Consider the following 13433-nt stretch of genomic DNA (forward strand, 5'->3'; position numbering starts at 1 on the left):
CTGGACAGGGAACTTTGAACAAATCTTACCAGTAACTGTCTTCCTACTTGTGTATTAGCCTTCTAGCAAACTGGACAATTTCTACAAAAGTATCAAGAAAGATATGTATTTTTCTACTATTTTAGTGTCATTATGGGTGGAAGTCTTGGCAGCTGCCACCATATAACCATTACTTCCTCTCTAAATTTTAAGGATAGCTACCACCAAAAGATCAAATCCTTTCCATAAAAGCAAGAATGACTACAGAACTTTTAATTAAAAAAAACACCACCACACTTTTTTGTCAACATGTAATGCCCTGGGTTTATTTTGTGAGAGTTCTGTCACAATTTTTCCAGGTGGGATTAAAAACCTTAAGGATAATGTATGCCATTGGAGTGGGCATTCAGACTTCGGTACTGACAAAGCACTAATAGTAGTCTGTTAAGTACCATTCTCTTCACAGAAGAGAGGTCAATTATTTCCAAAGGAAGGCACCCGATAGTTGTGGTTCTGGCCTTGCAGCCTTCTGGAGAATCTTAAAAGGAAAAAAGCTGGCTGTTTTAGAAACTGGAATGATGATACACGTACAGCAATTACTGCATTCTTCTCCCTTATATCCTTTTTCTTAAGAACAAGTAAAGAATGAAGTCTTAAAAACACTTATACAATAAAAAAATACAATGTCTTCAAAAAGGGCAAGACAACATAAAAACTCCAGTTGTAAGGACTCCATTTGCATACTAACACTTTTTGGTGTGCAAGGAAATGGGACTAACGAGGGGAGCAGCAACATAACCTTAGTGCTTTAAGTACCAGAAACTGCCCACATGCCTGCGGACAAGCTAGGATGAGAGAATTCAGACTTCATTATTAGCTTGTTACTTGTCTTACAATACTCAAACAGGAAGATCCCCATTAAACAGTACATTCCCCATTTTTAAACTGATGCCTTTTTAAAAAATTCTGTATGTATGTCACCATTTTTCACATGATACACAGAAAACTCAGGGACCCAGAGGGGAACCAAGTTATGTTATACCATTTACAAAATACCAAGGAGTCCACAGCTACCTAACACATTTACTACAGCACAGGAACCAATGAAGGTACAGTGTACAAAAAACTGTAAACACGGCACAATAAATAGATAAAACAGCAGGTTCCGCACCATGCACAGGATGTGATGACACTTTTTCATCTCTATACAATCTCACATCTCACACTCTTACTTTGTTGCAGTTTGTTTCCCTCCCTCCCCCCACCCCAAGTGCAAAGCATCACAAATGAACAGTTCTGTATTCAAGTAACATATATACAAGGGTATTACAAATATGCAGTACTGTACAGATAATTGCTGTATTGTTAATTTACAGATGTTGATTCTCTCCTATTAACAGTAAGAAAAGAAAAACCAAAGCATGAGAGATGTGCATTGCTGTCAAGTCCCCACAGCTGCCATGGAAACGCAATGTGCGGCATTCCATCATCCCTTGCATTCAAAATGCTACTGATGCATAGCACCTAAACAAGTTCCCAAGGCTGCAGTTTCACTCCTACAGAAACTACGTCACCTCCATTGCTACTGTATTGTCCGCTATATTGTTCAGTGCTGGCTTCTCCGTTTCATGGTTTTCCCTGTTGAAATAATAATAAGAGAATTAACAAAACTGGAAAAGAGAGCAAAAACTATCCCACAGACAACTGTTCCTCAGTACTGGAGAGCTGTTAAAATGTAGCAAAGGCATTAAATTGAAAAGCAAAAAGACCTAGACGTGAAAGACACCCATCTTACACTTCCATATTTATTGTGTGCTTAACTCCCAGCAACGACTACTTTGAATGCTTGCCATGCTGCAAAACCTCCCCATAAACCACCATGTCATATATAGGAAGCAAAAAGAGGTGTTCTAAGCATCAAAATTTGTGATGATTTGTGAAAAATGTGCACTAAAAGAAGTTGGTGATTAACTCACTAGTTACAAAATCTGGAGTTACCTAAGGAAACACTGAACTGACTTCCTCTTTTAATTCATCTTCTAGCCAAGTATCTTAAATTCTGTTGTCTTTATTAGTTTAAGAATAGTAATTTAGAAATTAAAATGGTTATTCTAGCTAAAGAATGTGACAAATACTCTTCTCAGATTTTGAGATACACAAAATATAATCGATCCTCTGAAGTCTGCAGTGTTCAAATCCCAGAAACATCTCTGAACTCAGCTGGACCAGCTCTACCCTACGTTCATTCATTCCTGGCAGACTTACTTTTAAGGACAAACACACATTTACTTTTGGAATAGTCCAGCCTTCACATAGAATGTAAGAGCCAAAAAACGTACTCAACAGTGGAGAATTTTTATATGGCATAGTACTAAGAGATCATAAATTTCACTTTTGAGCTAACATTTACCTTTGATCTGGTGGCTAGTAGAACATCCTGGAAAACTATCAGTGTAAAAGTCTGTCTGTTATATTCCTTCCCAAGTATTCCTTTTTGACCACCATTACACACAATGTTAATTTAAGCCAGCCTGCTCTGATACAACTGTTCTTATTTGCCATAAATCTATTTATCAAGCAAAATAAAGACTGGAAAAGAAGAAGATACAAAAAAACCCACCTTGGTACTGCATCCACAGAGGATGAAGCTGGAACCTTGGGCACCTGACAATTGGTTGCTGCAGCCAGCTTTAAGGCAGATGATGGAACAGCACTTAAAGTCCTAGGTATATGTCGTGCATTGAGTGTGGTAATAGAGTTTACAGTGGCAACTGATGAGGGTACAGTTAATCGAATGTTGTTCCCAATCAGAACCTGAGTTGTTGCAGAATTGGCAGCAGTTACTTGGTGACTCAGTGCACTGTGGGAACTTGAAGTCTGCGTTATATTTGAAGGCTGTAACAAGGCTGAACCTGCTGTTGATGATGAACTTGTATGGACAAGTGCTGTAGGTGTAGTACTACTGAGGTGTAAGCCCTTGTACACTCCTGCAAAAGAAAAACAAAACAGTAAACTCATTTTCCAGAAAATACTCAACTCCAGACAGACATATCTCCACTGTAAAAATCAAGATGTGATCAAATTCTGTCAAACAGCTGCGTACCTGAGGCTTGAAGAATGCCATTCACCCCAATTCCAAGCACCACATCATCCTTCATTTTGAATCCCATCAGTTGTTCTGATGTAACCAAAGCTGAAGCAGCAAATTGAGCACTAACAGAATCCAGTGTCTTGGAAACAAAACCCTACAAAGAACAATGGTGGCAAATATATGTGATTGAAGCTTCCAGAAGTCAGTACTCTCCCCATTTTAAAGCTATACACAAACTAGTACAATGTAAATGTAAATCAGAACGTACATATAAATCAGAATGGTGGCCCAGTCATTCTCTCAGACCAAATTGTCAGCATTTGGTACAACTAGTTAAAATCTGAACTGTGGTGGTTTTTTTTTTTTCCATGCACTTTTAGCTTCATTATAACAATGGAGAAGAAAATCCCCACAGTTATTTAAAATACAAAGAAACTTATTTCCAAAGTTCTACGGAATAACGTTGTTTCACAGGTCAACTTGTTTTCATGAAAGTCCAAACCCAATTCAGAGACTCAGAGGTTCAGATTGCAAACAACTTTTGAGCCTTTTTTATATGTCCGTCACCACTGTAATCACTACATTTATGAATATTAGACACTTCCACAGCTGTATGGGAAGACATATTTAGGATTTAGTTTTAGTTATTAGCTAAAAATCCTGCTCTAAAAATCCCCCACTATCAAGAGGATAATGACATCGCTGGAGATTTCTGCAATTCGTATTTCTAAGGCTTTGAAAATTTCATTAATTGACTGACCCATCTTTTTTTGTTAAGAGGGAGCAGAGGCAATGCCTGCCACACTCACCTGCAGTGTCCCTTCTAAACACTTTACAGAATGGCTATGATGTAGATTCAGGCGAAAGCCACTTTCCTGTTGGTTAGTTTCAAGGTTCTATGGCAACAGTTGACAATTAGAGATGAACCCTGGTGGGAAACAATGAGGGATAAATCATAGCACAGACAAATCCCTCACCTGTGATGTGTTGGCAGAGGAATTACTATTTGCTTGCTGTTGATGAATTTGTGCAAGCTGCTGTTTCTGCATTAGTGCCAGTTGCTGTTGATGTTGCTGGTATTGTTCGGCTGTAAATGCTGAACAAAATATAAAACGAGAAAATACTATATCAAAATATGTAGGTGCTGTGTATATAAACACATCTATTTTATAATCCTACAAAAAAACCCCAAAAAAACAAAAACACCACAGCAAATTCCTAAGAGCCTTAGTGCACCTTTATGGCAAAAAGGCTATCATCCTCCTAGAAATTTTTGTTCAAATTAAGCCATCCCTTTTTAAGCTGTTTTTTAGTATATAGGTTCTATTGCTCTACTGCATTTAGCTCAAGATACCAAAAAGGGAGACAAAACCACCAAAAACTTTCTCAATAACAGATTAAAAAGAAATCGCAGGTAGAGATGGCATCACTGTTTCCACTTTGTGAAACTACAGTATCTGCATTATTAGTAAAGGAGGTTTATATGCAAAACTTGGTAATTGAATGCTGTCAGCCCTCACAGTGTTTTGAAGGTAGTGAGTACCTACAATTAAGGTTTGTTAATTTTAGTTGAAAACGTTAAATCTGGCATGCTTACAACTGTGCAGGCTATCCTAACACAGTATTCTTGCGGGCTTTAATCACACATGTACAAGCAACTACATCAATACAGAATTTGTTAGAACTACATCCTTCTCTAAAATCTTTGAAAGGTGACCCAGTAGTCAGTGCATCACAAGTCAACCAGAATTTTCTCCAGCTAGTCCACAAGTATAAAACTGATAAAAACCAGCATTATTAGTACAGATTCACAATGGGATGCCCCATGGTTCAGGGGTGGGGAGTCATCAGCTCACTGATTAATGTCATAAAACTTTTAAGATTTTTATATTTTTTTTTTAAATTTACATTTTGAAAATGAATGGAATGTGAATCCCCTTGAAAATTCAGTCTAGGATACACCTTTCAGACTTCTCCTTCACTTTTATCTTCAGATTGTACAGATGCTTCCAAACAAGTGCTGTAAACAGTATTCATACTTCTAGAATGCAGTGGAAGTCACACTTTTGGGGAAGTTCACTACTGTTTGGCAACAAATCACCACCACACTTGAATCCTGTTCACAAATTGCAATTCTTAATTTTTTTTTTTTTTTGTTAATCTACTCCTTCAGGCTTGCTTGCCTGGAGGAAATCTTTCTATCAAAACTGTAATCATCTCCTACTTCTGAATAAAACAGGATTCTGCCGAGCAATTGTACCTTATGTATAAATTTGAATAACAAGTCAATACAAATGGCTAACCAAAATAAGACTTAATATTTAGAAACAAACACAGCAAACACTGCTGAGCATGCATTTTTCCAGTGTATTTGTGGTATATGTATTTTTTTTAAAAAACATTGTTCCAAATCCTTCTATTACGTACTTGAAATAGCACTAAGTTATTAGCAGCACTTTGCTACCTGAGCAATTGAGGTTATAAATTTTTATTCAGCTGTTATATTCAGGTTACTTTTTTTTATTTAAGTAAGATTCTTCATCAAGTAGGGATGTAGCACTTGTTTATATTACCGTGACAAATTACTTCCCAATACTCTCACAGTTAAATCTCATTTCAACTTGCTTCATTTATTCAAGGTTTTAAACTTATTTCTAAGGAAACAGCTTAGCAATAACACCATTCACAAATGCCTTTACTAAAAAAAAACCCCAAACAACTAGAATTCATAGACCAAATATTCAGGACTTAGCTGTTTAAATTTAAATTCTACTTTATATAAAAGCCCTTTAGATTTTTTTTAAACTGTCACCAAACACAGAAGTTAGAGCAAGAAAGTTTTAACACACAAAGATTAGCATGTAGAAAGCTGAGCAGCAGTAGTAGAGGGAAGAAATGAGGTATTGTTCTGGTACTGATAGATATTTTGTTTATATTGATCAGTTAGTAATGACTTACTAATTAAATGTTTTTTAAAAGCCCTAGAATGTAGAATTGGTATGGTTTAGCCAACATAGCATCAATAATACTGAAAGTTCTGTGTATTAGTAAGGTATTTTATTCTACAATATGACACTAAATATATTACTTAGGAACAGGTTGCATAAGTGATGTAAATAAAGACAACTTGCAGACTGAGGAAAATGGACAAAAAAGGGTATGTTATACCACCCTCTGACTCAATTAAGGTTAAAACTTCCACCATCATAACCATCTCACTTTTGTCCATTTGAGTTAAGTAAATTAATAGTTAGTTTCAGTTTTCAAGTGTTAAGTATATTTTAGATTTTAACTATGAAATAGTTGTAGTAAGCACAGCCACCTACATTGGTTTAACCAACTCCAAAACATTGTTTTCTTCTGGAAAAATGGTAAATAAAGTTTACTGAAACAAGCTGTGTTTGTTTAGGATAGCTATTATTTAGGATAGTCTTTAAGTGCTCCCCCTTTCTGGAAGCAACATTTAGAAGAACTACATTTTTCAAACTGTGCATTTTTTCTAAGCAGGCTGTGACCCTTACAGCTGTAAGCTTTCCACCACTATGAAGTTACACAGCTGTCAAAGTAAACAAGTGACAGAAACCCCACTATGACCAGCACCCTCATCTATATTCAAACTGCTTCTCTTACTTCTGCTCAATTATCTAAACACACTTACAGACACCACCTCGAAAATGCAGTGGAAATGGCTATTTACCTACCATATCTGAAATACACTCAAGAACAATTTATTTCAGGTTTTTCAATTTAGGTTAAAACATTCAGCAACATTTTTGCTGTTTCCCTTAAAGGTAAAAGCCTACTAGACATTTCAAAATACTATTTACAACACTATCAAGAGATTTACCATGAGATTGTGAATTAGTGAGTTGCATCCAGTTTAGAAACACAACACTGCCCATAAAGGACTGCTGCAAGCCACAGCCTCCTAAAATAATCTTACTGATATTCCTTTTCCACTCCCAGCATATCCAGATAGGCTCATGTACCAGAAGAGGTTATAGATCGTAATTACATAATCTAGCTCTTCCCCCTCCACACTGAAGCAGCACTACATTGAAGGTTTTATTGAAAGCATTACTACTACTGCGATCTATCCAAATCAGAATTAATCGTTATTTCTTTTGAAGATCGGCAAACTAGAACAGCATACTTTATTCCTCTTCTGTTAAAAGCCACCAGGTATTTTGCTCGCTAACACTGTCACTAGGTTTCTTCCCCTCCTGCTCTCAAGAGTACAGTCTATCTTACACTTCAATTGAAAAAATAAGCCTATTGATTGTGAAAACTATCAACTGTCACTTCTGAAAACTATTATTCCCATGCACAAAAAAATGTTTAAAAGTACTTCCACCTATTTAACCTTACATGCTCATTTTCTGTGGCACACAGCTGTGACTGGAATCAGGGAAGGCTTTTGGGGGAAATCACACATATGCTCAGCACAGTGGAATCACAGCTGTGCTGCCTGTGCCTCTACATCTGCAGGCACACTCCTTCTCAAAGAGCTAGTCTAAGGTCAACCACCTTTTTTTAAAAAGCAATTCAACCACATGGCAGACTGTAAAAATGTAGCCACTATTAATGCGTTAATTATATGGCTTGCAGAGCATTTTTTTTTTTGCCTGCAGAGCTAGCATAATGGATGCAATTGCACAGGTGTCAAACTTAGTATCCTGTTAACATCACTTTCTCTATAAAAAGTTACACTGTCCCTAAGAAATATCTTCCAGAAACTTTATTACCTCCTCCCATTTTTATTCTGAAAGGGCACAGCTGAAAATCTTTCACCTGTGTCTGAGAAAAACAGTAAATGTAGAAGTTGCCTCATACGCTGGTCTTCATCTGTCTGGAAAAAAACAGCAGGCAAGAGGCAAGCCCAGATCTTTTCTGTACACTTAATTCAGCAACCATGTCTCTGGTAACTCAGAAGAGCATAGCTACACATATTCCTGATACTACCAGAAACCTTCAAGGCTTTAAATAAGTTAGTAAAGCATCAGAAAACTGAACAACAGCTTCAAGTTAAAAAAAGGGACAAAACATAACATTCAATGGTTAAAGACAACAGGTGAGATTTTAAACCAGATTCTTGCTTCAGCAGCCCTAGACCGGAGTGCAGTGTTTATAGACTCTTCTCAAACAGTGTGCTAGGGCCACACTGGTCATGGTTTCATCATACCATAATGACTATTTAATACTATAGAATTTACTGAATTGGACAGTGACAAAACATCCAGTTTCATTCACTACACAGAATCCAGTGAGGGGTGGAGGTGAGAATCTCTCAACCACTGCTACTGATACACTATAAATAAGAACATTATAATTTCAGAATATCTCAACTGTTTTTCATAGCTATCAACTCTACCTTTCTCCAAGACTTCCACATACTTTCCAAGACACTTTCAGTAATTTATGCAAGTCACCTGACTCCTTCAGTTAGCCTACCCTTAAATGTCAGGAACCTTTAAGGCACAACCCTACCTGGAGTTATCCACAGTTCAAGATGGTTGTCTGAAGATGGGTAGCTCAAGTTCTACTGAGAGACTAGGCTACATGAATGCGTCATGTTTGTTTGCAGCATACTACTTTGAATTGGAACAATTAAAACTCAGTATGCTTCCAAATCGTTTCTGGTAGATTTCCAAATCAAGTTACAACATTTCAGTTGAGACAACCTTCAGGATTTTAAGTCAGTATATTGTGTTATGCTGTTATCCTCTTCATTTAACAGCTTGGGACAATGCACACACCGATTCAGCAACTGTGTTAGAGCTATACTTTGGCAGCAAGTATATGTTTTCTGGCTTACAGACTACAGAAAGGAATGGAAGGTAGAAGAAAAAGCTTCAAGGAGTTTGTAGCTATGAATACAAGGAAAGAACACTGAACATTACTGAGACTGACAGGATGAATGCTTAGCATCTCCTTAGTGACAGCCACAAATCTTGTGCAATAACCCAACTTCTTAACACCAGACTACACTATGAATGTTTCCCTACAATCATTTACATGACTAAGATGATATGTAATTATTCCAAAGATTGCAAACAATTTTTTCTCAAATTCAGCCACTGAATAATATCTTTCAATTGGATGATTCTGTTTACATATCTACTAAATTCTGTGGGATGCTGATACTCAACAGTGGTGTTTTCTGGAGCATAGAGTAACAGTGATGCTGTCAATGGACTTCTCAATGATCCATACTTCCAGCAGTTTTATACTGCAATATAAAACTATTTTTACAGTTCTAACTAGTTTTACCACAGCACTTAACGTGTCATAGCCTTACAGTGCTGTAGCTTACATTTAGCTTCTCTGAAAATGCAAGTCCTTCCCAGAAGTGGCTGAACCAGTGAGGAGGGAGGGAGCTGTGGAATCTGTATGAACAGATTGGTCTTTGTACGGTAAACAGCCACAGCCTCCCCTCCTGACTACTGCTCTAAGTTTTACTGTGAGGTGACTCACTAGCTGTTACTCTGCTCCCCTGAAGTAGGAGAATACAGACTTACAAAAAAATTGACCACAAGAACCAGTTTCCTAAAAACCAGGAAGCATACCCTGGAAAGCAGAATATGCATGTGAAAACTCTTGGTCCCTCTACTAGCATTCCTTTTGATTTCCTGAATGGAAGATGCTCACTAGATTTGCCTGGGAAACTGAGCAAGCTTTGTAGAGTAAACACAATGACCTATCCAGGTAAGCATATTTTTGCTTAAATAAAGTTTAAAAAATTTAATACTGAGACACTCAAACAGCTTAATTAAGCCTTTCAGCAAATGCTTCAAGTCCTGTTAAACATAAAAGAATTAGATATTTAAATTAGAGCAACTTAAAAAACCAGTTGCTTCATAACATCAAGTTAAGTATCTGTTCTCATGAGCAGAAATGTTATTTCAGTAGGAAAACTGAAGCATTAGGATTACACTGGATTCAAAGAACCTCTCTAAAAATACATTGAAAGTACTGGATTCCCTGATCCTTCCAGTTGAGGTGATCGCCATTAAAAATGCAGTTTTGATCAGGTAGCGAAGGAAGATCACATAACTAAAGCTTCCAACTGAGAAACCCCATAAGCTACAGAATTCCTAAAGAGTGTGGAAAGATGATATGTTAGAATGTTTTCTTAAGGGAAATTACATGAGAGCATCACATCCCTGCTGTATAAGAGAATAATTACTGGTTACTAATGCCAAAGTGCATGCAAAAGCAAACATCATTCACAGTACTAAGAAATCCAGAACATCACATTTTTTATCTCTATTTTATGAGAGATGTTATCTGGCTTACATTGCCTGGTTAAAGATTTTCTACTGTATAGCAAGTTCTCACCAGTGAATTCAGAAGATTGGAGAGACTTAGAGCCATCAGTGTGATTTAGTATTTGATGCACCAGGCCCAAAGATGTTTCACTTTCTGAAAAGAAGTTCAAGATTGATTTTACTTAAACATGTCATTATTAGACACTATGAGAACATGAATCATTATGCCCTTGATTATTATTACAACAGCCTTATATTTCAGCCCAACAGAACTTAAGTGTGAAATTCCTAACACCAGATTTCTAGACTTAGATATTATAAACTAGATATAAGATCTATATATGCACTCCCTACTTGGTAGCAGAAGAAAAACAGAAAATAATTAATAAGGATTTTTACTAGCCATTGAATGAAAGCTAGAAATGCTTGCTACGCATTCATATTTTTCTGCCCATCATTTTTAATATGAGTTTCCAGTGAAATGTCACAGGCCAGTTGGGGTACACACAGTTTACTCTGCAGTTATAAACATGACCATCCTTGCAGGGGATGCAAAATGTAACAGTTCACACAAGCCCAAAGATTCAGCACTTTGAAGCAAAGTATTACTCTAACTGGGTTGAAGCTGAATGAGAAAATCCAGTGTAACTTCAAAGCTCCAGAAGTGCTCAGAAGTTTTAGTGTTGACTCCTTCCCCCATCCCAAGTCACATTTCCCAGACTAAAGAGACTTTTCCTTTTAAGATTTCCTCTTTCAACTAAGCCTAGGGTGGGCTATAAACATCTGGTACTCCCAAGTCCATTGCTTCTTTGACTAGGATCTCAACATCTCAGCTGCAGACAGGCCAAGACTGTTAAGTTCCAATGACAACTGAAAATGGCCATTACAAATGTCAGTATTTTTCATGACCAAGTTTATCCTGCAATGTGAAAATAAGCATTTGGAAAAGGGAAAACGGTAAAACAGACAGCAGTATTCAGACTATTACAGATACAAGGGTTAAATAAAAAGATCTAAACACAGCCAGTGAGGGCATGAAAGCAACGAAAAAGTAGGACAAGTCCTTCCACTCTGATGCAAGGAACTGCCACAAGGATAGAGGAGCTTCCTCCTGCTTCTTTCCAGGAAAGGGATGCTTGTAGATGTGTGTCAGGTATCCTTAACAAGAACATGAAAAAATAGTATAGATCCATCAACCAACATTACAAACTTGGAGATGGAAACACACATCTGGGAAATGGAAGCTTAGTTCACCATGCTGCTAGACCCCCAAGTGTGCAAACCTGCTTTTAAAAAGCAGATTAAGAGATGCAAAAAAATTGCATCTAAGTTTACTGGGGAAAAAGTTATTTCTACAGAATTCCCACAGAAAAGGTTACTGAATAGCAAAGTGCAACTTGCAGCACATCATCTTAATCTCCAGTTTACAAGAAAATGCAAGGTGAGCTACTCTGGAAACTTTAACTATATTCTGGATGCCTGCAGTCTTCCATATACAGTAAGGCCTACAATCAAAAACATCGTAACTCTCTAAGAATTTTCAGTAAGGCTTCTGCTAGAATACTTAAGCCTCTTCTCAAAGAAAGAATTACAAATTTAGTGAGTAGACTCTAGTTAACTGCTAGCCTCTTTAGTCTTGATAGCCTGCAGAGAATTTCTTTTCAAAGTGACCCAGCTCCTGGATGAAGGCAGAAAAGACCAGAATACAAGACGGTTGCCTGGTCTTATTGTGAAGCCTGGGAACCAGCGTTCAAATCTTTCATTAGTGACTGGTATTCTCTGGTCTGCCTCCTAAACACGAGGCTGCAACAGAATTACATGTTGTGCAGTTTTAAATGTCTCAAACTTTTGATTGCTAGATGCAAGCATCCAAAAATACGAATGTGACATTTAACAGCAAGTCTCCAGCAGAAACCACAGTCTCTCTATAATGTGATGCAGTTCAAAGACTACCATTTGCCTGGCAGAACTAGATCAATCAATTAGTCTAACAAGGAAGACTAAATTCCTGGGACACAAATACTTCAGATGAATATTCATGCCTACACTCCAGACTTAAGACACAAGCTCCATCTCAGAAGATTATGATTCAGAAACTTGATGAGATTGTCAGCAATAAAGGGTCCTTTTCTGAAGTAATTTTACTGTATTTTGTCCAGTCAATAGCTTCCCCACTGAAGAAGTTATTCCTCTGTAAGAATCATGATTTTACACTCCTGCCTGCTTTTTAGTGATGTCTTGCATAACATATGCCTGAAGATCCTTGAATCAGTTCTTTTTGCAAGAGGGCGAAGGATGCTTTTCATAATTCTTCAGTGAGATGAAAAGGAATCATCCTATTCAAAAAGTGATGCTACTTTTCTTGGCCACTTGATCCTGCTGCCGAAGTCCATCCTTCAGCACGTGACAAGTCCACTACAAGCCTCATTTTCAAGTAACTTTTAAGGGATTTTTTTTTTCCAAGACATCCTTTCTTAGTTTACACACAAAATCTCAATGTGATAACTTAATCTTCCACAGATCTTTTATGCTGAACACTCTGAAAGGCAGACCAGAAAAACCTGCATTTCTTCAGGGTCAAAGGCACTTCAAAATCACCACCTCTGCTGGCCACAACAGAATTTCATGATGAACTTCATCTTAAAGGTAAGCAATATGGTTTGACCACAACTCATAGTGGCAGCAAAAGGATAAAAGGATTTTTAAAAGTAGAGAGGCACTGAGAAATGTTTTCTGGTAAAAAGACCTACTGCCACTTCAAAAACCTAAAAGACAAAGAGAAACAAACCTAAAAAATCCACACCCACAACAAACTCCCAGCTTTAAAGACAGCTAAGAAAAATGAACATGAACACTCTACAGGGTTGTGATCTGCAGCAGTAACAGAAAAACTTTAGTACAGATGTTAGATACCTGGTTTTTTACAGTATTTGCTACAGAAAGTAAGAGGACATCACTCAGCAGCTGCAGTCCCAACTGACAAGCACCTTTGAAGAAGTTATACGTAGGAGACATACAAACACACCTGTAATCTGTGTAGACAATGTATCTAAAGAATCCTTTAGGAAATTGAAAAAAGAACACTAGAAAACAGA

At 37.2% G+C, this 13433-nt stretch overlaps 1 protein-coding gene across 7 annotated transcripts in view; it reads right to left on the minus strand.

Annotated features, from left to right (window-relative positions):
- Positions 1-276: 276 nt before the first annotated feature.
- EPC1 (enhancer of polycomb homolog 1) overlaps positions 277-13433 on the minus strand; it is a 67223-nt gene continuing 54066 nt past the window's right edge. For 2 of the 7 annotated variants that reach the window (XM_074867485.1, XM_074867450.1), the window contains 6 exons: positions 10409-10492; positions 4048-4166; positions 3880-3966; positions 3083-3224; positions 2600-2966; positions 277-1617 (listed from right to left, as the gene is read on the minus strand). In XM_074867485.1, coding sequence (XP_074723586.1) covers positions 1545-1617; positions 2600-2966; positions 3083-3224; positions 3880-3966; positions 4048-4166; positions 10409-10492 — 872 coding nt within the window. In that variant the 3' untranslated portion in view covers positions 277-1544. Of the gene's footprint in view, positions 1618-2599; positions 2967-3082; positions 3225-3879; positions 3999-4047; positions 4167-10408; positions 10493-13433 lie in introns of those variants that run through there. The other 5 variants (XM_074867460.1, XM_074867469.1, XM_074867475.1 and 2 more) reach the window with 5 other exon arrangements.

The sequence above is a fragment of the Strix uralensis genome, chromosome 1, assembly GCF_047716275.1.
Source record: "Strix uralensis isolate ZFMK-TIS-50842 chromosome 1, bStrUra1, whole genome shotgun sequence".
In the NCBI taxonomy this organism is placed as follows: Eukaryota; Metazoa; Chordata; class Aves; order Strigiformes; family Strigidae; genus Strix; species Strix uralensis.